Source organism: Eurosta solidaginis, chromosome 3, assembly GCF_040869045.1.
Source record: "Eurosta solidaginis isolate ZX-2024a chromosome 3, ASM4086904v1, whole genome shotgun sequence".
Taxonomy (NCBI): Eukaryota; Metazoa; Arthropoda; class Insecta; order Diptera; family Tephritidae; genus Eurosta; species Eurosta solidaginis.
In genome coordinates this window covers 142,400,255-142,426,336 of record NC_090321.1, presented here as the reverse complement: position 1 = coordinate 142,426,336, position 26,082 = coordinate 142,400,255, and the positions used below count along the sequence as shown (strand labels likewise).

Genomic DNA, 26,082 nt, shown 5'->3' with positions numbered 1-26,082 from the left:
ACAAAAATACAACTTCAATGAAGAGTACCGAAAAAGAGCGCCGTACGCGATATGCAATGCGCTCTCCCGCCGCCCGTTACAAAACACCGAACCAGACATATTTTACACAATAAAAAGCGACAGAGAAGAGCCCGGTGAGCTTATTGGCAACCATGCAATAGCCGCAGCCATGGCAAATAGTAACCATCGACTTCGAGCCACGTTCCAAGCAAAGAAGCAATTACCTCCTCGCCATGATCTACAAGTGGGTGGAGTTAATCCCGGCGCGCCAAGCAAAAACGGCAAGCGTCCTCAAAGCGCTACAAGAAAAGGTCATATACTTACTTGGTTGTCTGAAAACCTTCCTCACCGACAATGGGAAGCAGTTCGGCGGAAAAGCGTTAGCACCGTTCCTGAGCGACCACCGCACATGGGATTAGGAGATTCCCCAAACGGCACTTACAATAAACATGGTCAGAAAAGAGGGTACAAAAGCATCTGCAGCAGGCATAAACTTCGGCTAAATAAAACGCCGTCAGAGCGGGTCCACACGGAGGGAGCAGTACCAGTGGCCAGCCAACGGAACAAAAACGCGAAGGAGACCTATTTTTTAGCTGATAGCCATGATGAAATCACAACCCGAGGAAGATGGAAACGAAGAAGAAGAATATTATGTATTATAATGAATTGTATGAAATATACTCTGTTAGTTTTAAGAACAATGAAATGTAATTATTCTTACGTTATACAAATGAATTAAAAACATAAATTCTGTTAGATATAAGTGGAATGACTCTGTATATTTTTGAGAAAAAAAAAATTAATAAAGTGCTTCACCCACATGCACACCGGCATAAGACTTAGGCCATGCCTGGAGATCCATCTTTCCCCACCGCAGCTTTCCGTCAACCGAAGTGGGAGGGGGACTGTAACGTAGCGTTACAATAACTTAACCCCCTATATTTCCTTATTCACTTAAACCTGAGCCTCCCTGTACTTAATTTTCTATAGCATAGCCAGCAACCACTTATACTTATTCTTTTATAGCATAGCCAACAACCACTGACAGCAAACCAATGAAAATCACAATAATGGTGTGTTGACTTCTCAACCAGTTTGCGGCACCACCTATATAAATATCGAATTTGCATTTTTGCAATTCAGTCCTCGCAGGTGAGCCAGCGGGAGTGGACGTCTTTTTTAAGACATACTTTTCCCTCCTGCTAGCTAGCTGAGTGGAAGGGGCACCGTCATGGCACGGGTCACCCTTCACTTAGGTAAGGACGACGGGGAGGATGCCTTGTGCTACTTTGCTCCCCGCGCCCTCCTAGGTGTTGAGTGGCCCGACGCCTTCATGGCCATTTAACCCCTTCCCCTCAGTTCTACCTTGGTCTGGCTGAGTGGAAGGGGCGCTGTCATGGCGCGGGTCATCCTTCACTTGGGTAAGGACGACGGGGAGGATGCCTTGTGCTACTTTGCCCCCCGCGCCCTCCTAGGTGTTGTGCGGCCCGATGCCTTAATACAACCCCTCCCCCTCAGTCCTAGCTTCGGCTGGCTAAGTGGCAGGGGCGCCGCCATGGCGGTCACCCTTCACTTAGGCAAGGACGACGGGGAGGATGCCTTGTGCTACTTTGCCCCCCGCGCCCTCCTAGACGTTGAGCGGCCCGACGCCTACATGACCATTCCACCCCTTCCCCTCAGCACTGGTTTCGGCCGTGAGCCGATGCGTGCGCACAGGGGCTACCGCTGTGCCGTTAAGGTGCACTCCCCCTTCGCCCACGGGTCGACCCACGGTGTATCGGCTGGTACAACCCCGCCTCCCTTACGCACATTCTACTAGTGTGCAAGAATGGAGGCGGGGGTGCCCAGCGGTGAAACCAGCACTAACGAGTCCTCGCAGTCTCTTTCCCATGTATCCAACCGGCCTACTATCGATTCTGCCGAAGACTGCCGATGAATCCGATCCCGCCGATACCGTCAACCGACCCCGCCCGGAACGAGCCGCCGCTGTCCAGGTAAACCCCTCTCACCACGGCCCTGGTACGCGCTCCGTAGCCCACCGCCGCTGCCGTCGCATTGTCGCCCCTCTGGTGCCGCCGCTGCTTCCATCCCGCCGGTGGTACGCCGACCGTTGGCCGTCCGCCATACTACCGCCGTTAAGCCGCTGCATCCGTCACGCCGCTGCTACGACGACCGTTGGCCGCCTGCCATCCTACCGCCGTTAAGCCGCTGCATCCGTCCCGGCACTGATACGATGACCGTTGGTCGTTCGCCATCCTACCGCCGTTAAGCCGCTGCTACGACGACCGTTGGCCGTCCGCCGTCCTACCGCCGTTAAGCTGCTGCATCCGTCACGCCGCTGCTACGACGACCGTTGGCCGTCTGCATTCCTACCGCCCTTAAGCCGCGGCATCCGTCCCGCCGCTGCTACACCAGCCACTGGCCGCTTGCCATCCTACCGCCGTTAAGCCGCTGCTTCTATCCTGCCCCTGCTTCCGTACCACCGTACCAGTCCGTCCGTTACCCGACCGTTCAACCGCCCTACCGAACCTCCTCTACTCCAACGACCGTTAGCCGCCGCTCCGCCCCCTCGCCATCTTGCGCCGGAAAGCTGCTGCCCGCCTAATATTTCCAGCCGTGTGTGCGTGTGTTCGTAACACATAAATATCGTGTCTTTATTCAGTAGGGGTTTGTGGGACCTTTACTCGACTCTGGATTGACTGAGCGTTACCCCAGCCTTAGACAAAACCCACCTCATACTATGTATCAAACAACGTGTAATTATTCTTTATTCAATTTGTTATTTTCGTGTACACAGTAATGAGAGCGGTAGAAGAACTAAACTCGTTTTACTTTTTATACTGCTTATTTGCAGTTATGGAAAAGAAGGTACATGTAAAAGTAATGGAAATTTACCCGTTAAAATAGATTCTGAAGAAGCATTGCTGCTACTGAACAATTGTTATATGAAGACTTTTATAAGTAAAAGTCCCAAATAATTATATTTCACGACTCAAACAAAGTAAAAATTTACAAAAATAATTTCGGATGACTCTGTTGAGATATCACTGTCAAATACAATCTCATATTATATGGCAACCCTTTTTTATACATACATATATATGACACAGCAGGTTTTTGTGCTGTTTAAGTTAGTTCAGTTAGTTGATCCTGTTATGTATATTGTTACGGTCTGCTGTTATGGTCTACGGTTACGGTTGACTTGGGAGCGTGTTCGTGCGAACACACCCAATGACTGGGGATGGGGCGAAAGTTGCGATACAAAAGTATCGAAACAAAGAAAAGAAAAATTCGGCGATCACTAGCGAAAAAAGCCATGAGTTTCCGGCCGTGAAGGAGAAAAGAAGTGAGTGTGAAAAATTTAGAAAACACGACTAGCAGAGAAATGGCCATGTGTTTCCGGCGGGAAAAAAACGAGGAAGATTTGTGATTTGTTTGAGCCTAATTTGTTGGCGGCCCTGCGATTATACAAAAGGATCATATAACATCTATGGACACAACTTCAACAGCAAGGGCGTCAAGCTCAGATAATATACTGCTTCATTAACACTATTGCTTACATCAACTGCACATCCCCGACTATATTGAACTCATAGCAAAACACCCTCGCAGTGCTGTGCACATATTCAAAAGAGTATTGTTGAAGAACCAAAAGACTGCAACGAGGAATCGCAGGCCGATTCCTTCACCCAACTACCAAAAGAACAAACGCCGGCCACCACAACCGCAATCCCATCGGCAGCGCCAACCAAGCGCGTAACATCCACCAGGCCGCTTCATATAGGCCCACCGACCTAAGCCCGGCATAACAAACGCCGGCCACCACAACCACAACCATTTCGACGCACCAACCACGAGCGCAACCCCCCCAACTGCGCCAACCACCATCGCCCGTGGTCACAACGACCACTTCGGCCGCGCAACCACAACCGTACAACCCCATCGGCAGCGCCAACGAAACGCACCATAACCACCAGACTTACCACTTCCAGCACTAGTAACAACAACCAGCCGGGCCGCCGTATATAGGCCTGCTGCAACCACCCAGCTGTGACAACTTACCGGCAATGAATAGTACCAATTTATCAGCAACAAGCGGTGAGTTCGTTCCGTATTTGGAAACCAAATTTTTTTTCACCTTTAAACTTAATCAATTTATGAAATAACACACTTAAATATACACTTGCAATTGTGCACATACATGAGTTGTAAAGGGTGCTTTTAAGTTTAATCAGCTTAGGTTAGAGTCGTGAAATAATACATTTTAAATATATACTTACAACCATGTATATACATAAGCTGTACGGAAGCTTATAAATTTAATCAGTTTAGGTTAGATTCGTGAAATAATACACTTTAAATATATACTTACAATCATGTATATACATAAGCTGTAAGGAAGCTTTTAAATTTAATCAGTTTAGGTTAGATTTATAAAATAATCCAGTCTAAAATACGCTTAAAAATATGCATATACCTAAGTGTAAACGGGGCTTTTAAATTTACTCAATTTATGTTAAATTAATGACCTAATACAATTCAAAAATGCGCCTATACATAAGCTGTAACCGGGGCTTTTAAACTTATCAATTTATGCTAGATTCATGACATACTACATTTGAAATATGCTTAAAAATATGTATATACATAAGCTGTAAATAGGGTCTTTAAATTTAATCAGTTTAGGTTAGATTCATGAAATAATCTAATTTAACATATGCTTAAAATTATGCATTCACATAAGCTGTAAAGGGGGCTTTTAAATTTAATTAATTTATGTTAGATTCATGAAATATGAAACAATCTAATTTAAAAGACGCTTAAAAATATGCATATACCTGAGTGGAAAAAGGGGGGAATTACTTTATATCTGTATTAGAGTTGGGTCGTTTCATTCTGAACTTGTTCAATTGACCGGATTTCTCAACTGAACAAGTAGGCTAGATCTTCGATCACGATTTTAATTGTTCTTTTGGTTCAATTGTTCCCTTTAGTTCGTTCTATCTTAGGTTATCCTTTCTCCCTTCTCGTTCGCGAGCATTGTTAATTCCTATATACCTACGCCTAAATTCTGGGCACGAATGTCGGTGAGGCCACTTGCACCAACTATGCGTGGTATTCTTTGTGGCTGCCATTGCTGCAGCAGTGCATGTATGTACTAGTAATGGAAAACCTCTTTTGTAAGAAAACTAATAACGTTTCTTAAACTCGGGAGGATTTTATTTACAATTCACGTCTATGCTCTTTAAATTTCCTGGATCTTCCGAAATTCGTAACTTTCTTTTGAAGTTAATTAAACCTATATACATATACTAACATAGTTACTCATAACCCATTTAAACATATATACGCAAAGCCTTGCAGCATACCTACCCCCACATATACTAGGTGGGGGTTTTTTTTTTGTTTTTTTGCGGGTGCAAGCAGCAGCGGACATATTTGCTTGAAAAGAAAAGGGAACCGATGAATAAAAGGAATAATTTGTTCGTTCATCAGAAAGAACTAAGGAATCGAATCTCTGAAATGAACGAAAAAACACAACTCTAATCCATGTGAATGCAAATTGCAATCTTTTTTTTTCAGGCCTGAAATGTATTTTTTTATGCTATGCACATATATTACGCCTAGGGCGTATTCGTTCGAATATAATTAGATTGTAAGGAAGAACACTTTTGAAGGGTGTGAAATAGTGCCGCTGACGGCCAATAAGCGTTGTACCTTTTACGCTAGGTTCATGATTATCGAGCGCTAATATGTACGGCATACCAAATTTGTAAATTTCGAATTATTAAATTTAGAATGAATAACAATTAAATATTTGATATCACATGCGTAGGTATGAAAAATGCGTTAACTATAGGTGCTTAATTAGCTTTAGTGACTGGACGTGCAAATTTGTATATTGCATAACCCTAATTGAAATGTAAAACGGAATATATTATTTAGACGGGTCCGGACTACTTTCATTTGCCCGTATTGAAAATAAGTACATGCATATGCACATAGATATATCTCAGTTGTTTTTTTAAATGAATTATAAATAAAATTGTAATTAGAATGGGAATGCTGGCGTCCACATTTATTTAGAAGGCACTAGGTAGGGTTTACAGGTAAGGGGCCACCGAAATTTAGGTGCGTCGGTGGCCATAGTTTTTGAGGGTGGGCTAAGCACCGGGCGTCGCAACAACACCCGCGGCGACCCTCTATATATTCGGCCCATTTCTGTTTCTTCTTTTTTTTCATTTTCAGCTTTTTTTTGTATTTTAATTTTCAACAGTTAGTAACCGGTCGTTTCCGCCTTCCTTACAGCTTCCACCAAAGATGCGTTTCCATAACAATATATCGGTCTTTTGTAAAGTACTCTTTTTTCTTTTCTAATAAAAGCGAATGAATACTGCAATTCTTATTTTGCTAAATTAATTTATGCGACATTGGAAATCCTTGGATTAATTCAAATGGAAATTTGTCCAATAAGCTTCAACAATAAAAAAGAAATTTAGCCACCTCAAGAATAAATTGCAACAACCACAGTCTTCTTGTCATAGCGTATTGGCCAAGCATTCAAAATGGATTCATTCGGCGGGGTTTATGGAAATTTCAAGTTGTAGCCTACATGAAAGCACGTGCATTAACTGATAATATAGAAGGCAGAGAGCCAGCCACAACTGCAACTCAAGAAGTGAAGAATACTTTTGAGCGAAACGAGGGAAAAGCCATGAATGCTATTATCCAGTCGTTGGATGCTGGGCATGGAAATCTTGTTTTAACATGTAAAACTTCAAAAGAAATGATGGAAAAGCTCGGAAGCATTTATGAAAAGAGTTCCGATATCCGAACAATGACTTTATATGAAGAATTTTTTACAGTGAAAATGCGAGATGATGAATCGGTAGCAGGTTATGTAGCTCAAGTTAATCAACTAGCGTCAGAAATCGAACAGCAAAATTAAAAACTATCCGATAGATTAAAGATGACACATATCATTACTGGTTTAACGTCAAATTTTAATAATTATAAAACAGTGTGGTACAACACTAAAGAAAACCGAACGATGAATGCATTGATGTCATCTTTACAATTGGAAGAAGAAAATCTAAATCGACTAAATGGAGAAGAAACAGCTGGTGTTAGCGCAGCGTTTTCAGCAAAAACTAAGCCGAAACTATATAATCGAAAAGATTCAAATCCGAAATCAAAAATTGATAATTTGAAGCAAAAAACGAGGTGTAATGCGTGCGGGCACAAAGGCGATTGGGCTAGAGATAAAGGCTGACCAAAATATGAAAGAAAATCTACAGGCAAAACCAGCAAAGGTGGTGAAATGGCATGGTGTTCCGTACAGCAAACAATGGAATTACCAGGTAAGGAATCTGATAGTTGGTACGTCGATTCTGCAGCAACAAAACATATGACATTTCATCGAGAATGGTTTTCTACGCTACGAAAGCACACAAACGGTAGCAAAGTTAAAGTCGCAAATAATAGTTGCTTACAAATCGAAGGAATAGGAACAATTCTAATTGATGTAAAAGTAGACAATCCGTGGAAGCCAGTTCGTCTAGAAAATGTACTGCACGTTCCGGAACTCAGCGAAAATCTGCTATCAACAAGCATGATAACAGTAAAGGTATCACAGTGATAATCGACAAAGAAGGTTGCAAATTTTTCGACCAGTTGAACAAAGTTGTTGCCGTAGGAAACCGCAACGAACTGAATTAAATTAAAATGAGTTTTCGATTAAATATTGATGAATATGCAAACGATGCCGCTGTTTCATTGCAACATTAGCATCGTCGTTTGGGACATGTGCATGCTGACGCTATCAAGCAAATGTGTAAGAATGGTCTAGTTACTGGTGTCAGTTTGTCTGATAATGAAGGTTTTTTTTGCGAAAATTGCGTATATGGTAAAATGACCAGAGCAACACACAAAACGTCTGCTAAGCGAGCATCAGCAAGAGGCGAATATATGCATGTAGACTTGTGCGGCCCGAGTGAAATTAATGGAGTAGGTGGTATTCGCTACTTTATGTTAGTGAAAAATGAAGCCACTAGTTTTCGTTTTGTGTTTTTACTAAAGTCAAAAGATGAGGCTTATAGTCACTTGAAGTTATTAGTACCACTTGTTAAAAATATGAATGGTGCACAAATCAAGCATTTTCGATTCGATAATGGAAAAGAATTTATCAATCGAAAAGTATTGACAAACTTATTAAGAAATGAAGGTATTCAGCTTGAAGGCATCGCGCCGTACACTCCCGAACAAAATGGTCGCATCAAACGTGACAATCGTACTGTCCAAGAAAGTACGAGAACGATGCTCATTGCAAGTGGCTTGCCGGAATCACTATGGCCGGAAGCAGTACCCACAGCAACATATTTATTGAATCGAACAACAAACAGCAATTGCGCTGGAAGCACGCCATATGAAAAATGGTTTGATCGCAAACCACATTTGGGTCATGTAAAAATTTTCGGAACCGAACGCTTTGTACAGATTCCGAAACAAACGGGTCGTAAGAAATGGGACCCAAAAGCAAAAAAGGTTTATTTAATTGATTTCGAGTCCACAAATAAAAATTTCCGGTTGTATGATCCATGTAGCGAAAAGGTTTTTATGAGTTGCAACATTCGATTCAACGAGAAGCAACCTATCAAGTATGTGATTCACGAAGAATCAGAAATTGAAAATAGGGAGGTCAGCAACAATGTGAGCAAGAGTCTGAACATAAAGATGAAATCACTTCCCAAGAAGAAAATGTTTTGACAAATGATGAGGAGACGTGTGATGATCATGAATCGAGACAAAACGAGGGATATAATTTTCGACCAAAAGTTGATACACCAAGTCGACTGATCGGATCAGGTTATTCGGCGTTAATCTGTGAACCGATATCATATGAAGAGGCAATTAATTCAAAAGAAGTGCAACAGTGGAAGCATGCGATGGACGAAGAATATGAATCCCTCATGCTTAATGGCACTTGGAAACTAGTTGATGCTCCGAAAGATCAAAAGGTAATTGACAACCGTTGGGTGTTCAAAGTGAAGCAATACCCAGATGGCACGATAGAACGATTTAAAGCGCGTTTAGTTGTTCGTGGTTTCACACAACAGTATGGTGTCGATTATGAAGAAACTTTTAGTCCAGTAGTGAAATATACGTCGGTTCGATTAATTTTGGCTTTGGCAGCGAGTCACAAAATGAAGCTAATTCAGTTCGACATTGAAACAGCTTTTTTGTGAACTAAAGGAAAATGTTTATATGAAACAACCAGTTGGTTATGAAGACAAGAGTAGGTGCATATGCGAATTAATCAAAAGCTTATATGGACGTAAGCAAGCTTCGCGATGCTGGAACCAAAAATTCACGTTTTTCATTCGCAAATTCGATTTCAGGCCTAGCAGTTCAGATCCATGTGTGTTTGTTCGTAAGAAGGACAATGAAATAACCATTATCGCCATCTATGTGGATGATGGATTGTTAGCAACAAACGAAGAGAGCGAAATTGATGTGATCATTTCATACTTACGACAACATTTTGAAGTAAAAGTATTTGAAGCCAAATATTTTCTCGGGTTTGAAATTGAAAAGTTATCCGATAACAATCCATATACACCAAAAAGCATATGCCACGAAAGTTTTAAATCGTTTTAACATGATGGATTGTAAAGCAGTATCAGCTCCGATGGACTGCAATCAAAAGCTTAGTGATTTTGTAAAAGGCGAGCACGAAAAATCATTTCCATATCGCAGTCTGATGTATTTGGCAATGGGAATAAGGCCAGATATCAGTTATGCTATAGGTGTCGTGAGCCGATATTTGGAGCGACCAACTGCAGCACATATTTATGCTGTAAAACGAATCATGAAGTACATAAGGGGCACGTTAAGTACAGGTATCCTTTACAAAAGCGACAGTAAATTTGATTTTGTTGGTTATAGAGATGCAGACTACGCTGGAGACACAGATACTAGAAAGTCAACGAGCGGTTGTTTTCCATATTGTTTTCCATATTGGTTCGGGTGTTATTAGTTGGGCGTCAATCAGGCAACAGTCAGTATCAACTTCTTCAACAGAATCGGAGTATGTAGCCGCCTGTCAAGCAGTTAAAGAGCTAGTTTGGTTAAATTTACTTGTGGCCGAGCTGTCGGGGAAACACGATTTCAAGGTCAAGCTATACGTGGACAATATATGCGCGATCCGACTAATCAAAAACCCCGTGTTCCACAAACGAACGAAGCATATTGATGTTCAATATCACTTCATAAGGGAAAATTTGAAGAAGGCTATTTCGACTTGGAATATATTTGTACCGAAGAACAAATTGCAGATATATTTACAAAGCCATTAAATAAGAATCGGCACATACTTTTATGCCAATATATGAATTTAATATTTGATTAACAAGGAGTTTTAAAATATAGCTGAAATTGTATTAGACAATGAGTGGAAGTGTTGAGATATCACTGTCAAATACAATATCATATTATATGGCAACCATTTTTTTATACATACATATATATGACACAGCAGGTTTTTGCGCTGTTTAAGTTAGTTCAGTTAGTTGATCCTGTTATGTATATATCGGTCTTTTGTAAAGTACTCTTTTTTCTTTTCTAATAAAAGCGAATGAATACTGCAATTCTTATTTGGCTAAATCAATTTATGCGACATTGGAAATCCTTGCATTAATTCAACAGACTCAAAAAACTATTTATTTTGAAAGATTAATAATTATTATTTTGGGTATTTGCAATTATTATTTACCGGTGTTTATGACGATCATCACAATGATATTAGCCTCTCGACGTAATATGCGAACATCACAGGGCGATATCATTATCACAACATCAATTATAATTGTGCGTTGCAGATCAACTTGTTTGTTGTATTGTATCGAACATTGGTTCGAAAAGTTCGTCACGACCAATGCTCAGTGCAACAATATAAAAATATACTTATGCGGCAGTTACTCACGAACGTACGTACCAAAAACGTGTCAGCTGACACGACCTATATTATGAGTGAGCAATGTAAACGAAAACTCACCGACGTGCAACGCCCGTACATCCGTAGCCCGGAACGTAGAAATCAAAACAATTTTGATTTTTTCAGTAAGAACGTGTCAGCTGATCGCTCTCTCACTAGACAGAGTTGCCTAGTAAACTTTTGTGCGCTAATTTTTGACGGTTTGCAGTTTTATGAAAAAACACCTTATTAAAGTTTGAAAAATTGTGAAAATAATTCGAAATAATTATGTAAAAGTGCATATTATAAATATGTAACCTATTTATATTTATTTAATATTAATTCCCGCCTTTTGCAACATCAAAAATTAAATTGGAAAAAGTTGATGTTTCCATAAGCATGCACGCAAAATGGTCAATGGCAACAGTGCTTATCTGTAAAAAATACACACACAAATATGTTATGTATATGTGCTTATCTGTAAAAAATACACACAAATATGTTATGTATATGTACACAGACGCACACATTGATTCCTACGGGCTTGAGTGTTCGGTCAAACGTGTTTCGTACGACAAACGTCCGTACGTACGGCACACGTCAGTGGGTAATTGCCGCTTTAGCGTCGATGTGCTCTGACGAACCAACAAAGTTAATTGCTTGTGAGCGGGCGAGCGTAACTTAAAAGCCCAGGTAAGGCAATCACTAACACACCCACTTGATATTGTACAATTGTAGGTACACATATATGTAGGTATATACATATATGTAGATTGGAATTATGCGGCAGTTACCCACCGACGTGTGCCGTACGTAAGGACGTTTGTCGTACGAAGCACGTTTGACCGAACTCTCAAGCCCGTAGGAATCAATGTGTGCGTCTGTGTACATGTACATAACATATTTGTGTGTGTATTGTTTACGGATAAGCACTGTTGCCATTGACCATTTTGCATGTATGCTTATGGAAACATCAACTTTTTCCAATTTAATTTTTGATATTGTAAAAGGCCGGAATACATACTAAATAAGTATAAATAGATTAAATATTTATAATCAGCACTTTTACATAATTATTTCGAATTATTTCCACAATTTTTCAATCTTGAATTAGGCGTTTTTGCATAAAATTGCAAACGGTCAAAAATTTGCGCACAAAAGTTTACTAGGCAACTCTGTCTAGTGAGAGGGCGATCAGCTGACACGTTCTTACGGAAAAAATCAAAATTGTTTTGATTTCTACGTTCCGGGCTACGTACGTACGGGCGTTGCACATCGGTGAGTTTTCGTTTACATTGCACACTCATAAGATAGGTCGTGTCAGCTGACACGTTTTTTCTACGTACGTTCGTGGGTAACTGCCACATTAGTGAGCATGCACTAATACATGGAAAACCCGCATATGCGCATAACGAAGGTGGCGCTCAACTAGTGGAACAGAGAACTACTAGATGATGTTAAGGCACAAATCATACATACATACCATGCAGAAAATCCAATGATGCAAGCTATCGCACAACCAGTATGAATGCTATGCCAAACTATTCTTCATCTGTCCTTTTTTTTGTTTTTTTTTTTTTTTCAAGAAACTGGTAGATTTTTTTTGCTGTATTCGAGGTATAGTAGATAGGTATAGTAGATAGTCCCAAACCGGATCGGATTACCAAGAACAATCTCTGTCCGTATTTAAGATGAGATAGCCTAAATTCGCCAGGGGAAAGAGGACGAAGCAACCGACAGAAAAAAGTACCAAGTTCGAACCCTAAGAGGAGTATATGGGGAAATATAAAATTTTAGCTTTGGTTGTTTGCTACTCAACGATCGACAGTTACGTAGATGATTTATTTATGGTTGACGCAAATTTTCAATCAACTTTTTGTACCAGTACGAATTTATGCTGGTATATTCCTGTTTTTTTTTTTTTGTGAAGCAAATTTGGATGGCGTGATCCATGATGGTATTTCTCATCTCTCGATTCAAGTAAAGAAGTCATTGTCTGATCTGAATGTACAAAAGTATAATAAGAAGAAAAGAAAATAAGAACAATGTCTAACGGGAATATCAGGCGATGATGAGATATTGAAAACAGGAAAACTCCCGGTAGAAGCAAAGGCTTTGAAGGCGTAGGCCAAAGATTAAGTTTTTTAGTTTTGATTGAAGTTTGGATGGTGAACGTCGTCGGGTTTAGCGCAACGCATACCGCTAGCAACCCTAAAAGTAAAGAAACTATTTTTCCTAAAAATTCACGAATTCAACTGTTTGATGATAGAAATCAAGTTTTCAAGTCAAAATAACTTTAAAATGGTGAAATGGTGTTAGACCCAAAGTTTATTGTCATTTTTATAAATAGTTGGGCAGTTCAATATTTAAGGTTTGAGTGAAAATGGTTTTCAATACTTAACAGTTTAATACAGAACGTGTCCAGTTACATTAAAGGGAGTCTATGTTGCTGTGTCAAAATAATTTTATTGTGAAAAACTGAAAAATCAAATACCAATTGAGGTTCTTGCCAGTTATCTCGTATTTAAATTATAAGAAAACCAGAAATTTTATTTACTGAATTGGTAAAGTGAAAAGTGCATTGCATCAACTGCGAGTTATTGGGAAAAATACTATAAATTGAAATAACAAAAAAACGACGTTGCATTGTAAGCGCGTTTGAGTGCATTTATATCTTGAGAACATTTGGAAAATTGGCAATAGAAAATGGGCACCAATGGATGACAACTAAAAGCAGTGTGAAAGAAAAATAGTTGGAACAAACACATCACAAGCATTCCATGTGTTTTTTTTTTTTCTTATCATGAAACTCCTTTTAATGGTTGTTTTACCACAAAAAGGCAGTTTTGAAGTAGACATCGCTGAACTCATCAGCCGCCTACACAGTAACTATATAATGAAGGCGATTTAATGTCCGTGTCCGGAATTGTACAATATGCATATGCCATACTAAATGATAATCGCTTGAGGTGCTTCTCGATACACATTTCCCACCGGGAGATGGTTTAGAAGACCCAGCAGACAGCACTCACACTTCGATCACGGAGAGGGTAGTGACGGGCTTGGTGACCGATACCAAAATCGAATGGGCAGTGAAGACGTTTTCTAAGTTTAAATCGCCGGTCCCAGATGGTATATTCCCGGCCATGCTACAAGTTTCAAGTAGGGCGGTCGTGGAATGGCTTAAAAGAATATTCGATGGGTGCATAAGACTGAATCATGTACCGCACTCTTGGAGAACTGCTCGTGTAGCTTTCCTACCAAAGGCGGGGAAGATCGGTCACGTGTATCCCAAAGATTATAGATCCATTACCTTAACATCATTTCTGCTCAAAACGTTTGAGAGGCTGATAGATGTGTACATAAAGTCCAACGTGGATGAAAAGCTGCTCTCCACAACACAACATGCGTACACCAAAGGCAAGTCGGTAGACACCGCATTGCATAGGGTGGTAATAAGCGCAGAGAAAGCCCTGAAATATAACGAATATGCTCTAGGAGTCTTCTTAGACATTGCCGGGGCTTTCAATAATGTTTGTAAACGGGCGATTATGGATGGTCTTAATTACATTAAAGTACATTCAGCCTTAACGAGATGGATCGGCTGCATGTTAAATTGCAGGAAGATTACATCACAATGGGGATTGTACGAGGCCACGAAATCAGTGGACAGGGGAACGCCGCAGGGAGGGGTGCGATCACCTCTGCTGTGGACGCTGGTTATCAACCAACTGCTCAGGCGATTTGATGAGGGACCCGTAAAACTTACGGCTTACGCGGATGACGTTGCAATTGTCATAAGTGGAAAGTGCCTTCCAACGATTAGCTCTTTGATGGATCGGGCGCTTCGGAATATTCATACCTGGGCATCAAATGTCGGGTTGAAAGTCAACGCGGATAAGACGGATATGGTCTTGTTTACAAAGAGGTACAAGGTCCCAAATTGGATCAGGCCCAAGTTAGGAGGGGTGACTCTACAGGAGAAAACTTGCACAAAGTATCTAGGAATTATCCTAGGCAGTAAGCTGTCATGGAAGCTCAACATGGAGGAGAGGGTGAAGAAGCCTTCAACGGCACTTTATGCATGTAAAAGATTGCTGGGGTGTACGTAGGGCCTATCGCCCTCTCTTTCTCATTGGATTTTTACAGCGGTTGTAAGCCCTATCCTATACTATGGAGTTCTTGTTTGGTGGAAAGCCACACAAAAAGCAATTTACCTCAAAAAATTAGAGGGGGTATGCAGACTATCAATGCTTAGCATTACGGGAGCCCTGAAAACAACCCCGACAGCTGCACTGTATGCCATTCTGCACATTCCACCTGTAGACCTGGTAGCAAAGAACATAACGTTAACAACTGCTACGAGGCTCGGTGCCTCGGGGCAGCTTGAGCGCCGACCATACGGCCATAGTAGTATAGCGTCATCAATCACAAGACGAACAGACTACTTGATTCCCTATCTGGGCTTCGAGGGAGATCTTAAGGCCACAATAGAGGTGGACGATTGGCGCAAGGGTGCTCAAATGGCAGACGAGGCGATACATGGGTACACAGATGGTTCCAAAGTAGTGGAAGGAGTAGGGTCTGCGGTATACTGTGCTGATCCGGAAATAAACAGATCCTACAGGCTGCCGGATTACTGTAGCATTTTCCAAGCGGAAATAGTAGCCGTAACCAAAGCAGTAGAAACGATGGAAGAAAATAGCCCAAGCTGCAATCGTGTTAACTTTTATATTGGCAGTCAAGCAGCAATTAAGGCAATAATCTCGCATAACACAGCATCTAAATGCGTGTTAGAGTGTAAGCAGTCCCTGGAGAGAATCGGGACAGGGAGAAGCATACATCTATATTGGGTCCTAGGGCATATGGGAATAGATGGGATTGAAAAAGCGGATAAACTAGCTAAAAGGGCACATCCCTTGAAGGTTGCTCCGTAGACGTCCCAATTAGACCGGGCGAAATTAAGCGAACGCGAGAGGTGCACATGATCGACCAAGCAGGAGGTGGAGCGCGGGGTTGTAAAGTGTCGAAGATTATGTGCAGGTCTTACAACCTTAGACTAACAAAGTGGCTTCTATCATTAAGGACTGTAGACTCATGACGGTTATTCTGACTGGACACTTCTTCTGGCGTCACTTGCCTTTAAATTAGGCTTGGTCAGTGATAGCAGATGTAGGAAGTGCGGGTTGGAGGAGGAAACGATCGAGCACGTTCTGTGCTCGTGCCCTGCACTTGCCAGGCTAAGACTCCAGCTATAAGGAGTGATACAGCTGTCAGATCTAGAAGCAGCAGGTGGCTTAAATCCTAGGAAGCTTCTAGTATTTGCCAAGAGGACGGAGTTATTTTATGACATAGGTCCTGGTTTTTCATAGGGTTTTTCAGTTTGGTCGTTAAAACAAAATTCTGGTAACACTACGGACTTATTCGGTCTCGTGAGGTTCTCATGGACCGGACAGTTTAACCTAACCTAACAGTTTCTTTTTTTTTTTTGTTTTGCGAGATTGTGTATGCCAACTTCACAGATATGTTTGTTGTAGTAGCAATAGTAGAATAGTGGTCAAATGCCGCACTTGAAACAATTTTTACAAAGCACAGATTGCATGTATAAACTATTTGATTTATTTTTTTATGAAATTGGAGTGCAAGTTATTTATGATTTTTTACTGGAAGTATGAAATGTTTATACTGATATGTTTGGGCATTTGCCTAAAACGCTTGGAAAGTTCAAGCTTGTTTTGTCCATCTAGCCATTTTCCCACAAAAGTTCTGCTAACACTGATCAAAAAGGTTATATTTATGAACTTGTTTTCTTCTGTTCTTCACAAAGAATTAAACAATGAGTGTTATTCAATTATTAGAAAGCCCTATTTCTTTAGGCATGACGACATTTTTTATAGCAATTCTCTTTAATTTTAATTTGTCTATAATTTGAAAAATAATTAATCAACGCTACATCGAGACGGATAAAGCGACAGCTGTTACGATCATATCTAATAAATCTCTTCAAAGGCTTCCCTCCTGGGAGTGTCTGTTCTGATGTCACACTGTTTAAATTATTCCCAAATTATTAAGTAAATTTAAATAAAAAAATTTATTTAAAAATTCTTTCATACATTAAAAGAAATAGGGCACTCCCACTTAATAATACAAATTGGTTAATTCTTTGTATTTTCATAAATAGAACAACGCAAAACCAGTTCACAAAACGGAGGCAATTTTTGCAGGAGTTTGGGTTCTCAGTCCTGTGTCACGTTATTTTAAAGTTTCCGAAGTTATTAAATAAAATAAAACCTGTTTCAATTTTTGAAATCACCGAAGCGTACCTTTGGAAAAAAGAATATACTTACGCTTTTTTAACTTCACTTTCCGTCGCGCTTCGTGATATGTCGAGAACTTTGTAATAATCCACCATTATGTGCTTCTTTTCTATAGTTTGCAGAAAATATTACGAAAGGTGAAAAGCACTTGATGTCTTCACAAAATAAGTGAATTAATAGTATTCATAAACAAGTATTGCTGGCTTATTAAGCAGGCATGTACATATGTCGATGTTGTTGCCAGTTAAAGTGTTGACCGGCTTTTATTGGCTAGATTTATCTGAAACGATATTAAAAGAAAACTCGCATTCAAACTTGCAATGTCTTAAATATAACAAAAAGTAATGATATAAAAAATTACAAAATTTATCACTGGACATGCTTCTGCGTTTTACTTTTTCATCAGATAGGTTTTCAGGAGCTAAGTTTTGAACTCGAAATCTCCAACATGCGTACTTCATTCTGTCGTAAAGGCAGCGCCTCTATCAACTCAGCCAAATGAGTACCCTGCTGCACGCTTTCTAAATTGTCTCTAAGTATTGTCATTTTTGTTGTTATTCCTTTTAAACACAAATTGTCACATATAAATTCGTTCGTCCTTGTCAGCGGACGAGATTTTACCGCTCTCTTGGTTTGTTTTGTTTTTATTATGTTCTTGCTGTTGTTGTAGCGATAAGGACACTCCCCGAAGACCTTGGGGAGTGTTATCAATGTTGATGGTCCTTTGCCGGATGCAGATCCAGTACGTTCCGGTAACAAGCACCATCAAGGCACTAGCCCGACTATCTCGGGAACTAAATCGTTCCGCATGAAACCTTCAAGGTCATACCGCCCTCCCACCCGCTAGATCTATGAGGAACTTGGGGTCGCTAGAGCCTCGGCTGTTAAAGAAACCGTATTCGTCAAGGGTAGGTGAGGTTGACAATTGGGTTACTTACATACTCAATTGGCGCTTAACCGGTTATGACCGTCCAACAAGGCGCGCCAGTCGCTCCTTCTCTCTGCCAACCGGCGCCAATTGGTCACACCAAGGGAGTTTAAATCGTTTTCCACCTGGTCCTTCCAAAGGAGTGGGGGCCGCCCTCTACCTCTGCTTCCATAGGCGGGTTCCGATAAAAACACTTTCTTGGCCGGAGCGTCATCTTTCATTCGCATAACATGGCCTAGCCAGCCCAGCCGCTGCGTTTTAATTCCCTGGACAATGTTCATGTCTGCGTATAGCTCGTACAGCTCATCGTTAAATCTTCTTCGGTACTCGCCATCGCCAACGCGTAGAGGTCCATAAATCTTTCGAAGAACTTTTCTCTCGAACACTCCCAGAGCCGCTTCATCTGCTGTTGTCATGGTCAATGCCTCTGCATTATATAACAGGACGGGTACGATAAGTGACTTGTAGAGTATGATTTTCGTTTGCCGAGAGCAACTTTAATTTTCAGTTGCCTACCTAGTCCAAAGTAGCATTTATTGGCAAGAGTGAGTTGTTGTTGCTAGTTCCCAAATAAACGAAGTCTTTTACTATTTCGAAATTATGGCTGCCAACAGTAGCGTGGTTGCCAAGGCGCATATGCGCTGACTTTTTGCTCGATGACAGCAGGTACTTCGTTTTGTCCCCATTCACCATCAAACCCATCTTTACCGCTTCTTTTTCCACTTTGGAGTAAGCAGAACTAACGGCGCGGGTGTTTAGGCCGATGATATCAATGTCATCAGCATACGTCAGTAATTGCACGCTTTTATAGAATATTATTCCAGAGCGGTTAAGTTCTGCAGCTGGTATACTAGCTATTAGCTGACAATTGGGTTGGAGAAGCTAAATATATTGAGCTGGCAACCCCTTGAATCAATTTGGTATTTTAGTCGCCTCTTACGACAAGCATACCTGCCGCGGGTATATTCTAAGCCCCCAAACCCGCTTATTTTGTTCTGATGGATGATTTGTGTGCTAAGTGCAATAAATAGTTTCCGAAATCTGAATCTAATATTGTACCGTTTGTAAAAGAATATTTCATCGTGCTTGTTGCAAAAATATCTCGGAGTATGATGTTAGATTAACTAAATCTAAAATCACTTGTGCGAGGAGTGCACCGATACGATGATTCTGAACTCTCGGGTAAGTCTGGTTTCGAGGTAATCACAAGTGCTTGCAACGAAACTTTTCCGTGTCCCCGTTGCTTATTTAATAATTGCTGGGGTATACTCGCCGTATCCGGGGTTCGTTTACAATAAATTTGTATTTAAGGGGCACCTTGCAAATCGATTTAATAGAATACTTCACTTTATTCATTGATTGCTTAAAAAATAAATAAATGTAAGGCGCGATAACCTCCGAAGAGATCTAAGGCCGAGCTTCTCTTCCAATTTGCGTCGTGCTCCTCTTGATTTTTCCCTACAAATTGGCCGGACGGGACCTACATGTTTTATGCCGACTCCGAACGGCATCTGCAAGGCAGATGAGTTTTCACTGAGAGCTTTTCATGGCAGAAATACAATCGGAGCGCTTGCCAGACACTGCCGAGGGGCGACCCCGCTTAGAAAAATTTTCTTCTAACTGAAAAATCTTATTTCTAAAATTTTGATGTTGCTTTGCCCGGGAGTTGAACCCAGGTCATACGGTGTGATAGGCGGAGCACGCTACCATCACACCACGGTGGCCGCCGCTTATTGATTGCTTAAATAATATAATATAAAAGAAAACGTGTTTGTATACTTCATTTGCAAACTCACTTACATTATCTTGCGGTATCCTCGACTGTGGTGGCGGGCTTTAACGGTCCGGCCGTATTCCGTTAGATGGATCCCGTTAGTATATGGCGTCTGTGCCCTGTCAACGCCTTATGTCGGCGTCTCTCTCTGCCGTGCCTTGCGTCGGCGTCTACTTGTATTGCTTAGGCGATGCTCTGCCGCGCCTTGCGTCGGCGTCCACTTGTATGGCTGGGCGATGCTCTGCTGCGCATTGCGTCGGCGTCTACTTGTATTGCTGGGCGATGCTCTGCCGCGCCTTGCGTCGGCGCGGTCGACGTCGGCGTAGGCTGTTCGTGGGTGCGCGTTACTGTGGGGGGCCTTTGCCTACGCGGGTGTGAACGAAGTCTCAAGCGGTGTTTGGTGGTACAACCGACCCATTCACCACTTGAAGCCCCGACTCACTCCTATGAAACTATCTCTCTTGGTGGTACAACCGACACATTCGAGGTACGCTTTACTCGTAGCTCCGGTCACGACCACAGCTCCGTGCTAACTAACTCCTGTGCTGCTGTGTCGCTCCTTTTATGGTTGTTGTGTTTGGTGTTGCTAGCTCAAATGGTTGTGTTGCCATGGTTACCGCGTTGCTGTTAAATGTTGCGACAGCTCGTTGTGTTACTGAGACTTGTTAGTTTGTCGTGTTGCTATTAAGTGTTGTGATCGCTAGTTGTGTTGCTGAGACTTGTTGGTTTGTCGTGTTGCTAGGGCCTTTTGTGACTGGCTGTTGTGTTAAATATGTTGACGACCCACAACAAATGTCCAAATTAATGAGGTTTTATTTGGTCCTCACCTTCGTTTCGGTGTCCGGTGTTAGGGAGTGAGTGTTGTCTTCGGTGCTTGGTTGTGGAACTGTGTGAGGGTGGTATGTGGTGGTAGTGGTTTGGGCCGTCTCCTTGGTGTTTCGACCGTCCCGTAGGAACCGGGTCAGCATTTCTGTGCGCTTCTTGCTCTCCATTTCTGCCGTGAACGGCTGTCTACACAGTCCGGGTGTTCCTTCTCCGCTCCCCGTGTATCGCAAAACCCCTTCCATGTTTTCGGCCACGTATACGCCACATTCGTTGTTGTTGTATTGTTGTGGCACCTCGAGTACTAGCTCCTGGGCCTTAAAACCGTCATACCTGTACCGCTGTATGTATTCGCACTGGAGGAAATCCACCCAAGCCTGTGTTGCGTGCGGAACTTTGGCCCTGTGCATAGAGTCCGCTACCCATACGTACCGCTCCTGCCAGCATTCCGTGTGAGTGACGTGGTGTGTGACTGCTGCATTCGCCAGGCCGAACAGGTACCAGTGTTTGGTTGCGTTGTGCGGCGCGAGGATCACGCTCTTGCCAAACAGGTCGACATTCCGGACCCAGCGGTGTATGCGTCGGTAATTTTCCTGTGTTCCTCTTCTGGGTCAGCTTCCAGATCACGAACGGGCTGAGATTCGTATTTTGTTGTCCATGTTGTTCTTCCAGTCCCTTCGCCCAAGCGTCAATGACGGTGTCAGTCAACCATTTAGATCCTTTGAGGACGTCGAGGTTAGTCGCATAGAGGGGTAGCCGCCTGGTCCTGCCGGGAAATTTTTTTAGGCGTTTCCCTCTCCGGTGGAGCTGTGTCCTCATCCGAGGAGAGCTCAATGATTGCCGACTGTTGTTGTTCCGGTGGAGCTGTGTCCTTACTCGAGGAGAGCTCGATGATTGTCGGCAACTGTTGTTTTTCCGGTGGAGCTGTGTCCTCACCCGAGGTGAGCTCGATGGTTGCCGGCGACTGCCCTGCCTCCACGTCTATCCTACCTAGTGTGGCTGTTAGCGGCGATGTTCTGGTCCTATTGTGGGCCTTGGCCGCGGCTTCCTCCCATTTCGACATGCGCGTTGTGCGTACCACGAGTTCGGTTGCCCGTCTGGCTGCTTCCGCTGCGCGTCTGACGTTGGTGCTGGCATAAGCTGCGGCTGCGGCTGCGGCTGATTCGGTGTTCGCGGTGTTGGCGTCGGTGCCTACAGTGTTTGATGGTGTAATGTTGCGTGCGACGTCAGCGTTCGCGTTTGCGCGTGCAGTTGCACGCATGTTGTTGACGTCGCCGCCTGCAGTGTTTGATGGTGTAATGATGCGTGCGACGTCAGCGTACGTGTTTGCGCGTGTAGTTGCGTGCATGTGGCTGACGTCGGCGCCAGTGACTCCTTCCAGCAGTGCGACCCTAGGACGCTTTGCTTCCTCCTCCTCGTAGCGCTGGCGCATACGCTTGAAGCTGTTAGCGTTATAGCTCTCCATTGTAGATTGTTGATTTGTAAAGAAAATTCGTAGCAAAAAAACGTTGTTGTCCCCTTGGTGGTTTGCAATAGAATGACCGGTGCTTGCTTATCCTCCCATCCTTGATATTAATTAATAACTTTTGAATTTATTTTAATTTCACGCGATTGTCTCTGCTGCATGATATGTCTTTAGTTCCGCGACGTTGACCGTTTTATCCTTTCCGCCGTTGGGTTTTCGTACTTTGAGTATCACTGGTGATACATATCGTGGTACATATAGGATTTGGTAGGGTCCGTCATATTTGCGGGGCCAACTTTGCCGCGAAATTTTCCCCGGCCTTGGAGAGATGGTGTTCCTTTGCGAGCACTAGTTCGCCGACTACGTCTCCGCCGTAGATTGTAGTGCCGTGCTTGGTCTGCCGCCGCTCATTCCATGTTCTGCCTCACTATTCTGAATGCCTCTTGCATTCTGTCGGATTTTTTTTCTGCCGTGATGGTGGCTGTGCCCGTCCCAGGTTGACCCCGTCAAACAATGCCCCTGGTAGTCGCGGTTCCCGTCCTTGTACGAGGAAGGCTGGACTGTATCCTGTGGACGCGGTCACACTGGTGTTGATGGCCAGCTCGATTTCTGGGAGGTCATCCCATCTGTTGTGCTGTGATCTGGTGAGTTGTGCTATGATCCTCTTGACTGTTCTGTTCGCCCGTTCCGTTGGGTTTTCTTGGGGGGTGCAGGGGGCCGTGAATTGTTGTCGTATCCGAATTTTCTTGAGGTAACGACGCCACATTGTGCTGGTGAACTGAACGCCGTTGTCCGATATCAGTATCTTGGGAGCACCAAATCTTGCGAGGATGCGTTCTCTGAACGCGCGGCGGGGGCCCTCTGCTGTAGCACGCCTCATGGGGATCAGTTCCACCCATTTGCTGAAGCGGTCGAAAAATACTAATAGCATCGTGTTCCCGTGTGTGGATCGCGGGAGTGGTCCGAAGGAATCGACGCATACCGTGGCGAATGGTTCTTGGGCCACCTGTGTGAGCATCTTTCCAGCCGGCGTTTGCTGTGCTTCCTTGTATTTCTGCCAAGACTCGCACTGTCGTACGTATCGACTGATGTCCCGAAACATGCCGGGCCAGTAGTACCGGTTGGCAATCCCCGCTACCGTCCGGCGGATGCCCATGTGTCCAGCGCTTGGGATATCGTGGTTTTCTTCTAATACTCATTGTCGCAGTGGTGTGGGTACACAAAATTTCCAAGAGACCGCTTCTTCATCGTGTGACCGGCAGAGAATTATTCTTGTATTATGTAGTGAGAATCACCACTTGCATGGTCGCTTTGTTTTTTCGGTTTTTCGAAATTTTTGATATCGAAAAAGTGGGCGTGGTTATAGTCCGATTTCGTTGATTTTAAATAGCGATCTGAGATGAGTGCCCAGGAACCTACATACCAAATTTCATTAAGATACCTCAAAATTTACTCAAGTTATCGTGTTTACGGACATACGTACGGACAGACGGACGGACGGGCGAACATGGCTAAATGAATTTCTGTTTTCGCCCAGATCATTTTGATATATAGAAGTCTATATCTATCTCGATTAGTTTATGCCGTTATGGGGTACCGTTATGCGCACAAAGTTAATATACTCTGTGAGCTCTGCTCAGCTGAGTATAAAAAATACTCGTACTTGTGGGCCGATTTGGCTCATATTTGGAACAAAATATTACATAGTCCGGTAGAAGTGACATCAAAATACATACTTTGGAGTTCGAGGACTTAGATTGTAACAAATTGTCAGGAAAGAGTCCTTGTAATAATGCGTCACTAAATGATCTAAAAAGAATGAGAAATAATAGGCAATTAAGACTATTCCACATCAGGATGAAAAGTGTGTTCATCAACGTCGATTCCTTTTAATAATTTCCGAAAAATTTCAACAATGTGACAACAGAACGGACAAGGCGACAGCTGTTTCGATTATACCTAGTCCTCTAACGGGAGTCCAAGGAAACTGGCTGTTTCAACTGGGGCAGATCATAGGGAGATAGGTGTTAGAGGCATGGGTTCCACATTACAATTGAAAAGATGGTTGGTGTCATGTGGAGACACATCACATGCAGGACATACATTACGTATGTCGGGGTTGATTCTGGACAAGTAAAAGTTTAACCTGTTACAGTATCCAAAACGAAGTTGGGCCAGGGTAACTCGTGTCTCCCTTTTTCTTCTGCAAGGGTGGGATATTGCATATTAATAACGGCGTTCACCGGGCGCGTTCGGACAAAGGCGTTTACCGATTCTGTGTGGATTTGGCTAAGGACCGGCTTGAAGGGCCAGGTTCTGTAGCCATAATAGTGTAGTCGTCAGCATAGGAAATGATTGTAAATCCTTCTGATGGGGAAAGGTGTTTTTATATGTAAAAATTAAACAGAAGTGGGGATAGGACACCCCCTGTAGAAGCCCCTCTTTAATTTTTCTGGGTTTAGAAATTTCGTTCCTAAATTGAACCGATGCCTGCCGACAACTCAGATAATTAGCGGTCCATATTTTGAGACAAGCGGGAAGATGTGAGCCTTCTATGTCTTGGAGTAGCGTGCCGTGGTTGACTGTGTCAAAATCTTTTGACAGGTCAAGTGCCACGAGCACCGTCCTGTGATGGGGTTTTGCTGATTTAATCTGTAATTAATCTGAGTGTTAATGGCATTTAGCGAGGTGGTGGTGCTGTGCATTTTACGGAAACCATTTTGGTGCGTGGCTAGGCGAAGATTTGCCGTGAAATGAGGGATCAGAACGGTTTCCAATGTCTTAGCTACTGGCGAAAGCAGTGATATCGGTCGATAAGACTCGCCTTCGTTAGCTGGTTTGCCAGGCTTTAGTAGCGGAATTATCTTTGCCATTTTCCATTTTTTCTGGAATAACGAAGGATTCCAGTGACGGGTTGAAAACATGTGTGAGGTATTTTATTCCCTCATCGCCAAGGTGTTTATGCATTGGCATGGCGATTCCATCGGGGCCTATCGACTTGGAGGGCCTGGCCTTGCGGATGGCTGCTTCAACCTCTGTGGGGGTGATGGTAATGGGCGGGTCGTCGTGCTTATGTTTATGAGCTCGTCTGTTATCACGACGTCTGGCTTTGTCTACAGAAGAATGCATTATAAATTGTTGGCAAAAGCCGCTCGCGCATTTCTTCGAATCGGATAAAGTTTTGTCACCGAAGGCTATAGATACTTTATCGTTGTGTTTAGTTGGATTAGGCAACGATTTGACGGTTGACCACAATTTACCAACACCCGCAGAGAGGTTGCAGTTCTTGTTGTTGTCGAGGAAACTTGCTGTTTCAACAGGGGTGACCCATAATGTGAGAGGTGTTAGAGGCGTTGGTTCCACATTACAATTGAAGAGATGGTTAGTGTCATGTGGGGACATATTGCAAGCAGGCAATACATTTTGTATGTCGGGGTTGATTCTGGATAGGTAAGAGTTTAACCTGTTACTGTATCCAGATCGAAGTTGGGCTAGAGTGACTCGCGTTTCCCTAGGGAGTGTGCGTTCCTCTTCCGCAAGTTTATGGTATTTTTTTCCCCGACGCTTGTTTATGGAGGTTACCAAGGACCTGCTTATGTTTTTTGGCTTCATACGGCTGAGTTCTCAAGTGGGTGCCGTATTTCCTCATAATGCTTACGGAGATGGCTCCTTAAGCCCCTAGGCGGTGTTGGCTCATCAATCAGATGTCTGTTGGGATGCCCAGGTTTCTGGGTATTCAACAGGAACTGTTTGGTTAGCATATCATTTCTCTCCCTGATGGGGCAACATTATGTAGGTGGTGTT

The 26,082-nt window shown here is 42.9% G+C and overlaps 1 protein-coding gene across 2 annotated transcripts in view; it reads right to left on the bottom strand.

The window, feature by feature from the left end:
• The window catches only part of mrj (DnaJ heat shock protein family (Hsp40) member B6 mrj), a 260,059-nt gene that overhangs the window by 190,163 nt on the left and 43,814 nt on the right, over window positions 1–26,082 (bottom strand). For both annotated transcript variants that reach the window (XM_067773135.1, XM_067773136.1), the window contains exon 2: window positions 17,320–17,569. In XM_067773135.1, the coding sequence (XP_067629236.1) occupies window positions 17,320–17,384 (65 nt within the window). In that variant the 5' untranslated portion in view covers window positions 17,385–17,569. The remainder of the gene's footprint in view (window positions 1–17,319; window positions 17,570–26,082) is intronic.